The sequence below is a fragment of the Diplotaxodon limnothrissa genome, linkage group LG18, assembly GCF_057381915.1.
Source record: "Diplotaxodon limnothrissa isolate DT_005_m linkage group LG18, D_limnothrissa_male_GT1.1, whole genome shotgun sequence".
Taxonomy (NCBI): domain Eukaryota; kingdom Metazoa; phylum Chordata; class Actinopteri; order Cichliformes; family Cichlidae; genus Diplotaxodon; species Diplotaxodon limnothrissa.
Window position 1 is genome coordinate 17851892 of NC_140613.1, and position 16001 is coordinate 17867892.

Sequence of the window (16001 nt, forward strand, 5' to 3'; positions counted from 1 at the left end):
CAAACCTGGCCTGTTGTTGTGAAGTGACACTCTATAAATATAGCTTAGCTGAAATAAAATAAGATTAAACTTAATTGTGTAACTGGAATTAAACTGTTAAAAAAGTCTTAAATCACAAACGTCTCTCTTTTTACTAAATGCCTTTTACCAAGCTTTGGGCCTAGCTGAAATAATCCAGTATGGGTTGCTTGTAAGCTCAAACTCAATTTAACCTTCCACGCTAGCATGGTTTGAACAGAATACCATAGCAAGTCAAACAGGCTGTTAATGCAGGATAGTCTGAACTATAGTTTTAGTATTGTTTGTGTATATTTTGCTAGAATGTATAATATAAATTAATGATCCATTAATATAATTTTCTTTAAAATGATATTGATGCATATTGGCGATCGTGGCTCAAGAGTTGGGCGTTCGCCCCGGCTTGGACAGTCTCGGTCGTTGTGTCCTTGGGCAAGACACTTCACTCGTTGCCTACTGGTGGTGGTCAGAGGACCTGGTGGCCCCACCTCGCCTCTGTCAGTGCGCCCCAAGGTGGCTGTTGCTACAATGTAGCTTGCCATCACCAGTTGTGAATGTGTGTGTGAATGGGTGGATGACTGGATATGTAAAGCGCTTTGGGGTCCTTAGGGACTAGTAAAAGCACTATATAAATACAGACCATTTACCATATTACTGTCTCCTACTTATGATAGCCTGACACCATTATTCCTGTGTGCTAACACACTAGAGTGTGCACTTATAGAAAGGTGTTTTTTCACACTACAAGCAGTGTGCATCAGACCTTACAGTTATTTATATACAGTCTGGCACATGCTCTCTATCATAAGCCTACTCTTTATAGTTTGTTTTTGGATTCAAATCCAGGAAGAAGTATGTATGAAGATATATTTGTTACTGCGGGTAAGTTGTGGCAACCCTGTAACAAGGTCTACACATACTACAAATCCCAGTTTCACCCCTCGTAACAGCCCCACAGCAACACCGAGGGAGGCACATGTACATGCAAACTCAAAAGAGTTTGCATACTGAAAGTTTCTATTGAAGGGAGTGAACAAAGGCTCAACTATTATGCAGACACTTGTTTCTTGTCTTTTTCTGTTTGCTATTACTAATTGAATAAAAGAGCTTCAGTTATACAATTACTATAATTCATGTTTAGCCTTTCAAAGCCTGATGTGACTTGGACTATATTATGGCAAAGGAGAGGTTCTCCAAAGCTAAATTTCATTGTGCCAAAGATAATACTGTATTTGATGAACAGGTCTGGCCTCAAACTGTGCAACCCTGCAGGGCAGACTGAGTCAGGAGCTACAACAGCTACAGCACTTTCCCTTATCCATCCCACTCCCTTACATAACCACAGGCCATGAGAGGGGTGTGGCGGGTAAAGCAGCAGTTATTAACTTGGTCTCAGGCAAAACCAACATCTCTTTTAGTCAACACTGAATTGCAAAGAGAGGAGAGCCGAGTAAGGTACTATAAGTGCAGTGTTAATTCACACAATTTAGGTTTATCAACGGGTTTGGGCACAGGGGTAGGGGGAGTGTCATGTGTGTAGGTAATAAAATATATATGCAGAGGGCAGTGAATTATTAATGGTAAATGGAGTTTGCTTAGAAGTTACATAAATTATCACTTTGTCCAGAACAGAAACTTATGGGATAATAATAAATGTTAACATGCAGTGTAGCTGTGGCACAATTAAATAATCACACAGTAAACAAGCTGACTAATCTAAATGTTGCACACCAGTACTATTTGAAGTTTGCAATCTTTAGCCACCATAAGGCAGTAGTTATTCTAGCAAGTTAGGGTGCAATTAGGAAAAGTCTAAAGAAAAGCTTTCCTGGACTTCTAATGCTTATTGAACTTCCTCTTTCAAAACTTACTCTCACTAAGTGTTAACAGCAGAGACCAATTGTCATGCAAGTAATCACACCTAGTGTTTCTGAGACATTACTGTAGTCCGTTAAAATAAATAAATAAATAAAAAAAAAGAAAAGAAAAATTCCAGCAGGCGGAGTGAGTTTTCCAGGCTTCCTCTCTGCTTTCTCCAGTGAGAGCATTTATAACCCTATGATGTCATTCAGGTTCGGCAGTTTCTGTTTGGGGCAAATTTAACATCTGCAACCAATCTGGATAATTTGTCCACCAAAATGTGGTACAGCCAGTGAGTGCAGGCCTGCTGTTGCTGCCATTATTTAGGTCTAAATCCAAGTTAAATACCTGCCGTTCACAGGGACATTGGAACAATTGCTTAGGTTCCTTTTTTTGGCAACCAACACCGCACTCATTCAGCAGTCTACCCTGGTTAGTTTCATGATACGCATTTTGAATGCTTTGAAGTTTATATTAAAGACAGCTTCACTCGTGCAGAAAAAAATAACATATGGGATTTCTATAAAGGTTGTTCATTCTTATGGCATCATGGCTGACACCTGATTCTTGAAGTATTGTGGCCCAAACCAGCAACCTGTGGAAAAAGTAACCTCATCTTAACAGTTGAATCCCCTGTCCCTGTGGGACGTGCTGGTCAAAAAGTGGAAAGTTTCATGGCCGAATTGGACGTTCATCCTCAAAAGGCAATTTTGTTTGTAATTTATAAAAGATCTGAGGACACCACTTTCCTGATGAAAAGAGCTGAAATATGTTTTCACATGGTTCAGTCCATCAGTCCCTAGTGACGTGGCATTGTTTCTCCACTGTTGCTTGAACTTCAAAACGAGCTTGGATTCAGTTTTGTCTCTGCGTGAACATTAGGCTACATGGCATGTTTATAAATATTTAGTTTAAATTGATGTCTTATCCATCTTTTTTTCTCTCTGGTTTCTCTGCTTTTTATGTTGGGTAAAGTTACACTAACAGCTTTGCTTTCATATAAGAAAGTTTATGTTCTGCCCAGTAGGGGGCGCAGGAGATATTTCAGCCTTCCTTCATAGTGTATGGTATGGGGATAACTATTAAGAATCTAAAGGAATAACTGTCAACCCTGTGCCCACATGTGCACAAAACACCACTCTTAACTCGGAAAGAATAATTATGCCTGTTGACTTGTAACTTTGAACATGTAATTCCTTTACTGTTTGCATCCCCAAAGTAATTCTAAAAGCCTCAGAAGTGCCTCAATCTTCCTGAAATCATGCATGGTTGAACATTTGAAATGAGCTCGCACATCACCCTCGGGCACTGATTCAGACTTGATTGAGGCAAGGCAAGCTGCAAGTGCTTATTTATACAACTGGTCTACGTCATTTGGAGGTTGTCCAAAGGGAGGAAAGAGACTGAAAAGATCACAAAGACCAAACTCGAGTGAGAATTTCATTTAAGCACATTCTATTAATTTCGTTGATTCAAGGTTAATCAACAAGTTGTCAGGGAGCACATGCTGCGTGTATACGTTAAAGAAGCAAACTAGTCAGGTTAGATGTCTGAAAAGTAAGGGGGAGAAAAAAAATCAAAGGACTCCACCAACAATCTATATAATTATCATCATCTGCTGCCTTTCCTCCCTGGCAGAAAAACACTCCATCCATTTGTAGAAATCGCCCGGGGGAACGTTACATCAAAACTAATCATAACGATTAAAATCAGCTTCTCTGCGAGACCGAGGCAATAGGCAAGTTGGAGGCAGGAGGGGTGAGGGTGTTGTAAATGCAGAAAGAAAAAAAATATTTGATTTTATAAAAACATAAACTCAACAAAGACTGAGGCACTGCTGCTGTGATCTCTTTCTTTGCTCGCGGTTTTATTTTGCAGATTGGTTTAGACTGGGGCAGAGACATGAGCTAATTGTATCCTGATCTTTGCCTTGAGGGGTTTCGGAGCCCTGAAGCAAGTATTCTCTGTATTTTGTTCTGTCTACCTTAGCCAAGCTATTGCATTTCTCACTGGTGTAGGAACAGAGGCAGATCGTGGGCCAAATCGGACGGAAAAGGTGCCCAAAAAGATACTTTATGCCGCTCTATGTTTCAGGTAAGCGAAGATTTATTTGGTTTGATTTTATTCCCGAGGTTGGATGGACTGGGACATAGAGGCGCAGCAGCTTTTACGCATGTGCCAAGCGATTCGAGCGGTACAGTTCTTAAAAAATATTTAACCACTTCCTGGCTATTATCCCTTACTTACTGTACAAATGTATGCGCGTGACTACAATGTAGGACGTTCTGGTGCATCCAATCTAAACGAACAGCGGGCTCAGACTGTGATCTTGTCGAGCAAAGACTCTACTTATCCACCGTGTGAATTCGCTCCTGGCGCGTTTCAGATCGGAAAACATCGCCGTCTCCGTGTCTGCTGCTGCTGTGCAACTTGCTCGTAACTTACTTAAACCCGCGTTTGTCGTTTTCGTAAAGGTTTTTCGAAGTGAGTTTTGTCGTGAAACACTTCCATTTCCTGGCTGCCCTAGATCTTCTAATGAAAGACGCCATTGTGGAGTAATTTTGCCGAGGGCGTATTTCTTATTCTGTATGACAGGATGTACCTTTTACACACGTCAGTGCGGAATCTGTGAATCATCCGTTAATGCAAGCCATGTCCGCGTTATGAGATTCACATTTATGCATTTAAAGACGAAAATAGGAGCGAATTTAGTCTTTAGTCTAATCGCTTTACCACCGCGCCGTGCGTAATCAACTCCAAGGTCCGGATGCGAATCGGCACAGATATACTTACTCAGTAGTAGTAACAGTATCGACTTATTTCGCCTGTAGGACTATACTTTGTAAACAGACATGTACTCCGTTTAAAGTGTGTACTTTCTACAGTATTGCATGTGGTATCCTAAAATATAAAGATTTTTTTTTAAATAAAATAAAATAAAAGATTGTGTTTGATTACTAAACATCTACCACTGGACCCCAGGGAGAATACTCAAATCCAGCTCTGGTCACCTGTAATGAAGCCCTTAGCCAGTTTCACGAGTTCCAGGGGGTGAATGAATAAAGAGAATGGTGGGACTGAGATGTTTGGTTGTCAGGACCGATCACCTGATGGCGCTGTTAAAAAGGGAAAGGGGGGAGGGGGGGGGGGAGAACTGTATATAGGGCTTCAGTTCATCTGTTTCACAGTGACAGTAGATTTACAAACAGAGCTCTGAGCTGAAAGAAGACACTTAACAAAACAGGCCAGAATCGCATTAGTGAAACTACAGGATCGGTTTGAACTTCATCTTTGCTTGCTCTCGATTGGAACACTGGGAGAGAAATGCTGTTATTGTATTTTTGTAGTGGCTCTGCCACTCCTGTGCCCTGGGATAGTTTGCTCTATGCCAGTGAACATGCACTACAGTCTCTAACAGCCTGCGGCTACATAGCACTGATCACACTTCCTTATCTGTGATGTCATGCTGATGTACAGCTCCAGTAACTCCACAAAGAATCGTTTTCAAGTAGATTAGTACGTCTGAGAAAACTGAGGGAGTAATTGTGTGTTCCTGGTTGATAAATAAGTAAGCACTACTATGGCTTGTTTTATAGTTACCAGCTGTGTATGAAATTCTTGATCGTGTGGAGAATCAAAGCTTATCCGGACCACCGTGCTCTACTGGAAATGATTATTTTTATGCAAGTTACAGCCAAAAATTGAAATGGTGACTACACATAAAATCAACAAGATGCTTTAAAGTACGGTACAGGTTTGCATAGTATGTTCAAATGTGGTGATGTGTTTGTGTTTGTGTGGGCAACCTCTTCATTCTTTCATTTAATGCCTTAGTACTTTTTCATACTAAACACATCTCCACGGGTCATTTGAAACATACCAAATACTCCCTTTACTGTTAAGTATAAGACGTGGAGTCAGTTTGAAGACAAAGTCTCTGCAGTCATTGTTCAGAACTTATATGCTTATGTCAGTTGTCATCAAAGAGGGGAGATGTGAAAACAAAAACATTAATGACAATGACAAAAGTTTTATTGAAATGCGGTATTTTGGCTTTGCTGCAGCATGCAGTTACTTTATATTTACAAAGTATACAAAGTCCAGTGGGATATGCATTTGATCTAGCTTACAGTTTTTACCCAAACCATGCTGTTATAACAGTTCATCATTACCTTTTTCATATATATTTTATATATACAGCTAGCGGCAACTGATGTTAACCCAGAGTTTGTAGTTGTCTGTGTATGGACATTTCAAACAAATGGCCACAGGCAACAAAGCAGAGACAACCCATCCAGATTATGTAAATACCAGTCTGCCTGCCTTGAACTGAATGTTAATGCTCTGATCTGAAATGCTAATTGTATCTTGTGAGATATGTCGAAACAGTGAAGAGTTGCATTCTGGGATGGCCAACTTAAAGTCAGTCTGTTACATATGCTGAACCCCAGAAGGCCCTTCAATTATTACAACAGCAGACAGATCCTTGCTTTCTATGTTTTTGGATTAATTATTAGTGGAACACATACCCTGCTATTTCTTACTAAATATTCAACCTGAGCTACTGTAAGGTGTTAGTTCCTTAAAGTTTGAAGAAAGATGGTCTTGCATTAAAGGCCTGAAAGAAAACTGGTGAAAAACAACAGAAACAAAAGGGAGTAGCTCGACTGCTCCGGGCTTTGATGCTCTGCGCATGTTTTAGATTTGTTTGTGCATACTGTGGTGCAACAAAATTACACGAGCTGGATAAACGAACAGATTCCCTGAACACATACGTTTTGACTTCTTTCGCAAACATCCTAACATGCATGGGAGACTTCTGTAGCGCTGTGCCAAATTCAAAATGGCAACAGGTTGGAAAAGCGCTCGTGTGGCACATCTCAGGATTCGTACTTGTAGATTCTGAGGACGCTGTGACCTTTGAACTGATTTTGAGCAACGTAGACACAGGTCCGACTAAAGGTTCACGACACGTCTTTATTTCCAGCAACTCGGGATGATTTTGTGATATGAGAGCTCATTCCCTCAACTGGCTCCCTCCAGCTCCCAACCCTCCACTTCCCACCCACCCAACCACCCGTTCTCTTTCACTCTCTCTTCTTTCTCCCCTGCAATTTTCCATAATGCCTCACAGATTTTACACTCAATCCACCTTTGCAATGACAAGGCTTTGAGGAAATCCAATTCCACCAAGCTGTTTTCAGAACTTACTCTCCACAGGCACACACTTTCTCTCACTCACTCTCTCTCACGCACACACACGCACACACCACCATCTCCACAAATTAGTCAGGGAACAAATTACCTGCATTCTGAGTGTGATCCCACGCACTTTGCCGGCTGCCTTACACAGGTCCCCTTTTGAAGAGCAGCCATGTGATTTCTCTCTCTTTTGCCCCGCAGGCCCCTTTGCCTTCTGCAAGGGATTCTGGAGTTGAATTTTAAAACTATGTATGGCTGCTGCCTGCGCTTATCAGCGCGTGCACAAGTGGCATGCAAATCAGACCAGGATCACACACCGCATTGGAGGCCTACACTCAAAGGCAAGCTTAATTGCTAATTGGGTATCTAGGTGTGAAACTCACACTGCCAATGAGAAACAGGAATGTGGATGTTTTAAGGCCAGTGGTTGAACTAATTAATTTTAATCTGAATGTTATTAAAAATTGTGGATTCCCTACATTTCTTCTGCGGAAAAAAAAACAACCCAGGAGAGTGCTGTGGCAGTACTTTTAACCGCAATTGGACATGTTGTGGTCTGGTTTTATACTCCACGATATCATTGGTGTGGTAGCTTTGCAATGCTGATGTGGTCACTGGAGGTGGTGTTAACACCACACCGCAGCGCTTAGACTTGTCAGACACAGAGCCAGGGAGAAACAGATGAAGAAGTTTTATAGCTGCTCTGAGGGTCACACCGTTGATTTGAAGGGGTGTTAGCTGGTACTTCACATGCAGTGTTTCTTTGCTGACCTCAAGGACGTTTAGTTATTGATAACATCTTGCAGCCTGTAAATAGTGAAGAGTCCTTTCCCTTAAAACATCATATTCAGAATGCATTTGGCCATCTAAAAAATAAGAGTGATGTTCCTGACTGCTTTTGTGTGACTGGAAAGCGCACAATCAATCAGGTGCTTATGGCTGGTAAGTGTGTGTATGGGTGGGGGGAGGTTGTATTTGGGGGGGGGGGGGGGGGGGGGGGGGGGGTTGAATGGGCTATTGCAGTGGTATTTTTTTCTTTTCTTTTTTTTTTTTGTCCATGTGATTGAGAAGGTTGGCCACTGTTTCGGCTTTGTCACAGACTCAACTTTGTTCGACTGATGTGTTGGAAGGCTGAACAAAAACTGCTGCTGAACAATGGGCAGCAACGTGTAGGGGGGGGCAGTGGTCGCGCGTGGAAACACTGCTCCGAAAAGGGGGGCAAAGGCCAGCTGTTCAAGGTCCAGATGTGGCGTGTTAACCCAAATCGCATCATAAGCAGACGATCGCATTTTGCAGGCTAAGGCAGGATTTGTTTCATTCCGCGAAAATGCGACACACATACCTGCCACTGAAACAGCGACAGCCCAAAAGAGCCGCGGGCGCTACAATGCTAATGTTGTCGGGGGCTTTGACTTCTCCCAGCCACTGCAAAGAAGCCGCTCCGTGTGACAGCAACGGCTTTCGCTCTCACCCCCGGTGCTCGCTATTTTTTTCACGCCTCTTCATTTTTGGCAGGTGTGTTGGAGAGGGTGAAAAAAAAAGCCTCACTGCTTTCTCCTATCTCTTTGACCCTAAACGTCTGAGCCGTAATGGACGAAACGGATATCATGGACTTAACGCATCAGAAGGCGAGAAAGCGTCCCCGTCCAATCAGTTCCGTGGATGAGTCCGTGCACGCTTCCCTCAAACGGCTCCCGATCCGAGCGGCGGAGTGCAGGGAGAGCTCGCTGATGTTCGCTGTCAGAGGAGAGCCCGTTCCCGCAGCATCTCTGAAGCAAAATGACCATTCGGTGACTTCCTCTCCAACCACAGTGATGCCGGCGCAGGTAAACGCGTAAAAGTGTCGTGTTGTCTGGGGAGGGGGAGAGCGATTTAACTTTCGACTTTATGGAGCGAAGTGCCGGACACTTTGTTTTTTGGTAGTTTTGTTTTTTTTATTTACCGAATCGAAGAAATCATCACCTCGGTGCCCTCAACCGTAGACTGCGCACACAGTGTCAGATAGTCCTTCCTGTGCAATATACTGTAAAATGTATGTGTTGAGTTCACGGTTTTGTTTTGTTTTTATTTGTTTTGTTTTTTAAAGCAGATGTGTCTAATGTCCTGCTCACTCCTTAGTGATCGGGACACTTTTGAGGTTTTCTCCAATCTTCACTCAAACTTTTTCGGGTATAAAGTCATTTTTCATCTCAGAGCTTAACAGAAATCGTCTCCTAATGGTGTTTGTAGGTTATCGTGAGACGTTATTCTCCAAATCCTATTATAGTATTCAAATCAGGAATCATTATTGCTCATTTTCATGACTGAGATTGATGCTCCAAATTAATTTGGTTTTGGAGATTATGGCCCACAGGAGTGGATGCTTGTGGATTGTGGCAACATTCAGGTCAAGGTCGGGCTGCTCTATCTTGCACAGAAAAGGGTAACAAGAAAAAAACCCACCCTTGCTCTCCACTCCTGACTGCAGAATATATTGGATAAAGAAATGCACAGATTGTTGTCTCTTATTAGCCTTTCTTTCTTTTTTCTTTCCTAATATACTAATTTTTTCGATCTTCCCTAGAGTTGTTTTAATTGTCTGTTTCATTTGCAGCAGAAGATTACAATCTAATGTGTCTTCCTACATGCATTTCCTTTGTGCTCCCTCAGGATAATCGCTCCAGCATGTCCAGGCCCATGATCACACGGTCACCGGTGTCTCCCTTGAGTAACCAGGGCATCCCAACACCTGCTCAGCTCACCAAGTCCAATGCTCCTGTGCACATCGATGTAGGTGGGCACATGTACACCAGCAGTCTGGCCACCTTAACAAAATTTCCAGAATCTCGGTGAGTTTGCCCTGCCATACAGATGTATTTTAAGTGGAGGGGGAAGGTTAAGATCCAGGGTCAGGGGTAACCATTTGTGGCAGGATTTTTGCATGTATTGTGTGTTTTACAGGGATGTTTTCTGATGGAGCCTAATGTTTTTTTGTCAGAATTTCCTCGCAGTTTGTTGTTTATTGGTTATTGTTGTAACGCGACGGCCAGATGTCACATTTTGTAAAACTCTGCTATTTTAAAGGGGTAAACAATTTGTGAGCACTTTAAGTGCAGAATGCAGAGAGCAGACAAAGGCAACTTGGTTATTCTGACAGATGTCACAGCGGCAGTAAAGAGCCAAAGGGCATGGAGCCATCTGGAGGCTGGGAGGCCACACTGTCGCTCCAAGCACAGGCCCGCGGGTGACTGCCTCCCTGCCTCAGGCAACCAAGCACCAGCTGGCCTTGACCTCTCAGGACCTTCTTTCTTTCTTTCTTTAAGACAGATTTAGTGAGATCAAGTTTAGGTTTTAAAAATTGTTACAAGTATTGTTTGTGAGTGTAAAAAATACACTGATATGTTGTCCTCCTTCTTCCTTCCTTACCTCCCTTTCTGCTTAAATCACCACCCCTCCTCTCTCTCTCTTACGGGCAGAATTGGTCGTCTCTTTGATGGCACAGAGCCTATAGTCCTGGACAGCCTGAAGCAGCACTACTTCATTGACAGGGATGGACACATGTTCCGCTATATCCTCAACTTCCTCAGGACGTCCAAGCTCCTCATCCCCGACGACTTCAAAGTAAGTTGATGCCCATCCTAGAAACTGTAAATTCCCATCAGCCAGTCAGCAGTCCTACAACTTAACACACACAATGAATGCTAAGGCCGTGGAACGCCTTTGGTCACTGGTCCTCCCTGAGTTACTGAAAATGGTTCACATGCTGGAGAGAAAATATCAGGGCTCTACCAAACAAACCCCAATTGCAAAGCATTTCCTCATCAAGAGATGCAGTTTGATTCCTTCTAGCTACAAACTGGCAAAGATTCTTTTGCAATACATAAGTAAAAAAGCAGGCTCGTACTGAAACAATTATACTGACACCCATGGCCATACGATATCCTTTTTTCTGCAGCTCTCTGTGTTCTTGTGCCAAGTGTCCATCCAAGGTGCCTGTCACTGTATGTGGCACATAAGCAGCCCACCCCCCACTCAAATAGTTAAGCAATAATTATTGAACTTGCCCTGGGAGAAAACAAATAACCACATTATCAGATGGACTGTCCACTGTGCAAAAAGTATGTCAGTTAAAATAAGCAGAGGCAAAAGACAAGACCAAGTTCAGGCTAAGGCCATATGCTCAGTGAGTAGATGTTGAGAGGATCATGTGAAAACTGGAATGTGGTGCAGTTTAGGCCCTGCAGTGCTGTGAGTAAAGGCTCTGCTCCTCTAGCCCATGCAACCCTGTGTTACACGTCGCCCTGTATCTTCTCTACTTTGGATCTTTTGTAATTTTTCCTGAGTGGTGTCTCGACTAGGGTTTATTGTTCATTCATGTAGAACAGTGCTTTTAAAGCTTCCTTGTTCTTTCTGGGGTTTTTTTTGGAATATCTCAGCTTTAGAAAGAAAATGACGACTTTTAACTGTTTTGCTTTTTGTGTCTTTTAGTATGTTGCTCTCTAGTATCCAGATTGTCCAGAATTCTGCATCAAGACTACCTGTGTAGAAGATAATATTGTACAATTAAGCATCGATCTAGGAGGGAAAAAACAAAAAATATTACAAAATACTTTGAAATCTAAACAGAATAATCAACAGGAACAACATATTTGATACAACCCTGAAAACATATACCATATTTACCATGGTTTTAATGTGTAAACCGTTAAGGCCGACAACTTCACATTTCTTTTTCGAGAATGCAATGATGTGAAAACCCTTCAACTTTTATATCCTACAGGACTACAGCCTGCTGTATGAGGAAGCACGATATTTCCAGCTGCAGCCCATGCTTGCTGAGCTGGAGCGCTGGCGCCAGGACCAGGAGCTAGGTCGGGTGTCCCGTCCCTGCGAGTGCTTGGTGGTGCGTGTTGCACCCGACCTGGGTGAGAGGATCACACTCAGCGGTGACAAGGCCCTGATCGAAGATGTGTTTCCAGAAATCGGAGACGTTATGTGCAACTCCGTCAATGCTGGCTGGAACCACGACTCCACACACGTCATCCGGTTCCCACTGAATGGGTACTGTCACCTCAACTCTGTCCAGGTTTGTATCCATCTATCTTGAAAACATAATAATTGATTGCAGTAATGTTGTGCTCATTTAGCCTTTTTCTGTCATAAAAAATTAGTTATGTCTGATTGCAGGCTTTCTTTTTTTTATCTTTTTTAATCCAATCAAATTACAAGAACGGCCTCGCAGAAAAATGGGTGCTTTGATGAGTTCATCAAAGCGCTAATTTAGAAAGCTATCATTACACAAGTCTACCACCATCTTTACTTTCTGTGATTTGTATGGAATAATAATGTTGACTGTAACTGGAGAGCTGAAAAAGGGCTGAGCTTCAGTACTATCCACTGATGTAACACTATGTTTTTGGATGGTTTTGAACATATAACATTGCATCACACAAAAATGAAGCTGGAGGTGTGCTTCATATGCCAAAAAAAAATCTGTTAATCTGGACTTTTGGTTTTACATACAGTTTGAAAGGTCTCTGTTCAACCCATTACTTCAGGTGAAACCATGTCTCACAACCTATAAACATTTTATTTTGGTCTCTTGGTCTAAAAAGTCATTACATTGGCCAGAGTCTTCCACCATGTGCTAGATGGTTTAAAGACTGAAAACAGAGACCAGAGAAGCTGAAGGAGCCTCTCAGCCCATTTCAAGTTTGTTGTGAATTATTTGAACAATGATGACCAAAACGCCAGCTTACAGTGGGCATTAGGGCCAAACTAATGAAAAGTGATGAGAAAGTTGTTAATGATGGGAGTTTTACATAGTGGAACAGCTGAGACCTTTATCAGTGGTGCAAAAGGAAACTGTAAGGAAGAAGAAAGAGGAAGTTCAGCGTGTAATGAAAACACAAGTCAGTAACTCTGAGTGTCTTAGTGGATCAACAGATTGACGTCCAATTTAAAATAAAATCAAGACTTTGATGGTGTTCTGTTCAAGTATTGTTTCTGCGTATAACATCCGAAAAGCATTTGGCAAGATTTCCTACTAAGAATTGGATGCCTTAGTGAATCAATACCAGCAATATCTTGAGGTTGTGCACTTCTGATATATTAGTTTATCTTTGTTTATTAAAGTTAACTTTGCCTTTGTAAACTCTTATAAGTTATTAGGGGTGTTATAAATCTAAGGGTTGGGAGTCTATTCGAACACCATTCATTACAAGGAGATAGAAAATAAGTTTGTTGTAAGAACTAGAGGTCAAGTTTCAATTTGCTTTCTATTAAAATATGATCCTTTCCCAGGAACTGTGTTTTTACCTGAAACTAATACATGCAAAACTGAAGCTTTTAAAAAATAGGTGTATGCTGCACACACAAGTAAGCCTTTACTCAACAAAACACTCTTTTTGTGTCAACCTCCATTGTTATTGTCTGCATGTATTTGGCAATCCTGCATTTCCCAGATTATAAATTCATACTCCAATAACTCATTGATGGTAAAATCCTCAGACATGCATCCATAAAGGATGAAGTAAAGGCATATTTGAAAAGATTTTACAATGATTTTGGACTATGTCTCCGTCTGAGGAAGTCAAATCACCGCCTCCTTCCCAAAAAACACACACACAAACCAGACTCTGGAGTGTGTGTGTGTGTGTGTGTGTGTGTGTGTGTGTGTGTGTGTGTGTGTGTGTGTGTGAGTCGTGGAGAGCAAGCAAGAGAGTGAGCATGCTCCCTAGCAGGTTGTCCCCAGGCAGGGCCCATAATCCTGTTTGGTTATTAAAGCACGCCGGCGGTGAATGCTGTATCTGCGGCTAATGGAGGCAGGGCGGGGGGTTTGAGAGAAGGAAGGGGAGCAGAGAGAGCTGCCAGCAGTAGGGGGACCTTTGTAGTTTTGGTGAAGGCTTGGGCCTGGGGGAGAATTGGGGAGAGGGTTTTTTTTTTCCTGAGCAGCCCACACTGAGCCAAGTGGCAGAGAGAAAGCCTCACTGCTCCCTGGGGCCTCTTCGATGGAATGTGATCCTACAACCCCCCTGGACACGTCTGTAGATGTCTGCGAGGCTGTGGGATCAGGAACAGCTACACACACATAGACAAACACACATATACACTAGAAAACAATGAAAATGAGGTATGAGGCAATATGAGAGGCTCTTGGTTTTGTGAAAGTCTTGTGAAAGTCCCATCCAAATTCCCGTCACAAGCCGTATGTTGCTGCTACTTACTCCCAAAGCTGTTTCCAATGCTAGACTAAGGCAGCAGCACATAATTGGAGGAGTTTTGGGTGATTGAATGCTTTTCAGCTTTGCAGCAGTGAACAAAAGGTTAGTGGTTAACAATTTAGCATCACTGTTGTAGCGACTCCCTGACTGGCTTATCACACTGACTTTTACCAAGAAATGACCAACCGTGTGCATTTCCTTCTATAATCAATATCTTGCTTCTGACATCCTCCCCCCTTCTATCTTGTTCCACATTTCCCAGGTTCTAGAGCGTCTCCAGCAACGTGGCTTCGAGATCGCTGGCTCCTGCGGCGGAGGCGTGGACTCATCCCAGTTCAGCGAGTACGTCCTGAGGAGGGAACTGAGGAGGACAAGTCAGCGAGGGCCCAATTCAAACAGGATAAAGCAGGAGCAGCTAGACTAGAAGCCTCCCAAGCAGCAGGAGGTGCTAGACTTTTCTGTGGCAGCCAAACGCTTGACGCTGCAGAGCTCTGTGGACTCTGTTTTTCTTTGTTCCCTTGTTGATGTTTTTTGTTTTCTTAAATTTGAGAATCATCTAAAGAATAAAAATGAAGTGCAACAGGAGATTTTTTTTTTTTTTTTTTTTGCCATAAGAAGATACAAGATATTTGATAAGTTTGAGATTGTCCCCCTAAACCAGTTTAAAAAATGATTTATATATGCTGGATCCCCAAACAAAGTTTGTTTTAAAACTTGGAGCCTACATTAGGTTGAATAGGAGTCCTAATTTTCCCATATAAATTAAAAAGAAAAGAATTTGTTGCTGATTTTATGTGTTGCATAGCTTTTTTATTTGTATTTTTTTCAACCAGTGACTTGATTCAGTGTCGCTGGCATATTGGTTAAATCAGTTTTTACCCCTTGTTTTGAAAAGGTCACTAATGTGTTGCTTACAGTGCAGAATGTCTTCGTTGTCATAAACAGTTAGTCTCAACAACAGCATCTGTTTTTCATATAATAACATGACGTTAAATAATTACGACACCAATGAAGTGTTTTTTTCTTTAATTGCTTATTTTATTGGCCTAAGTCAAAAAATACAGTTGACATCAAAATTTAACTTCAAAGACTTTTATTTATATATATATATATACACACACACATGTATGCAGTAAGGAAATAGAAGAAGCTACTTTCGTCTGCTCTCTTATTCACAAGGGGTCACCACAGCGGGTGGCTCTGCATGTTTGATTTGACAGATTGTTCTTATTCCGGATGCCCTTCCTGCCACAACCCCAAAAGGGATTTGTGTCTCCTCAAACTGGGGATCTTTCTTTTGTTGGGCAAATGTGTAAACCACTACACTATGGAGCCGCTAGATGCAGTAAGGAAATCATTTTGTGAATTATTATGACACACCATTTGCCTCATCAGGGACTATGAGCTGCAAACCCCCCGCGTCCTACTTTGGGAATTATTTAATTGGATCAAAAAAAATTCCCTTGAGTCATGACCTGTAAATTTTCATCGTATATGTGTTTGTGTTTTTTACATTTAAACTTTTTAAAGGAAATTTTGTTGCTTCAGACATGACTGAACAGATTAAAAGCTTATTGTACTACCCACTCCAAGATCACTTTTATTTGTAGCACATATTCATATGAAGTTGAATATAAAGTATTTCTTAAATAACTGACCCACCTATGCTCCCTAGATTTGAGTAAAGAAGAATGTAGCAAAAAAAAAAGTGAAATAAAT

At 41.9% G+C, this 16001-nt stretch overlaps 1 protein-coding gene across 1 annotated transcript; it reads left to right on the forward strand.

Moving 5' to 3' along the window:
• Nucleotides 1-8669: 8669 nt before the first annotated feature.
• Nucleotides 8670-14706, forward strand: LOC146613399 (BTB/POZ domain-containing protein KCTD1). The gene is made up of 5 exons (XM_085378259.1): nt 8670-8906; nt 9730-9908; nt 10536-10680; nt 11840-12145; nt 14545-14706. The coding sequence occupies exons 1-5, from the start codon at nt 8670-8672 to the stop codon at nt 14704-14706; spliced, it is 1029 nt and encodes a 342-aa protein (XP_085234385.1).
• Nucleotides 14707-16001: the final 1295 nt, after the last annotated feature.

Excerpts from the sequence above, each read along its gene's own strand:
- LOC146613399 (XM_085378259.1), top strand. The coding sequence starts at position 8,670 with ATGGACGAAACGGATATCATGGACTTAACGCATCAGAAGGCGAGAAAG. Across the intron at positions 9,909-10,535 it reads ACAAAATTTCCAGAATCTCG|AATTGGTCGTCTCTTTGATG; the intron begins GTGAGTTTGCCC and ends TCTTACGGGCAG. Across the intron at positions 10,681-11,839 it reads TCATCCCCGACGACTTCAAA|GACTACAGCCTGCTGTATGA; the intron begins GTAAGTTGATGC and ends TATATCCTACAG.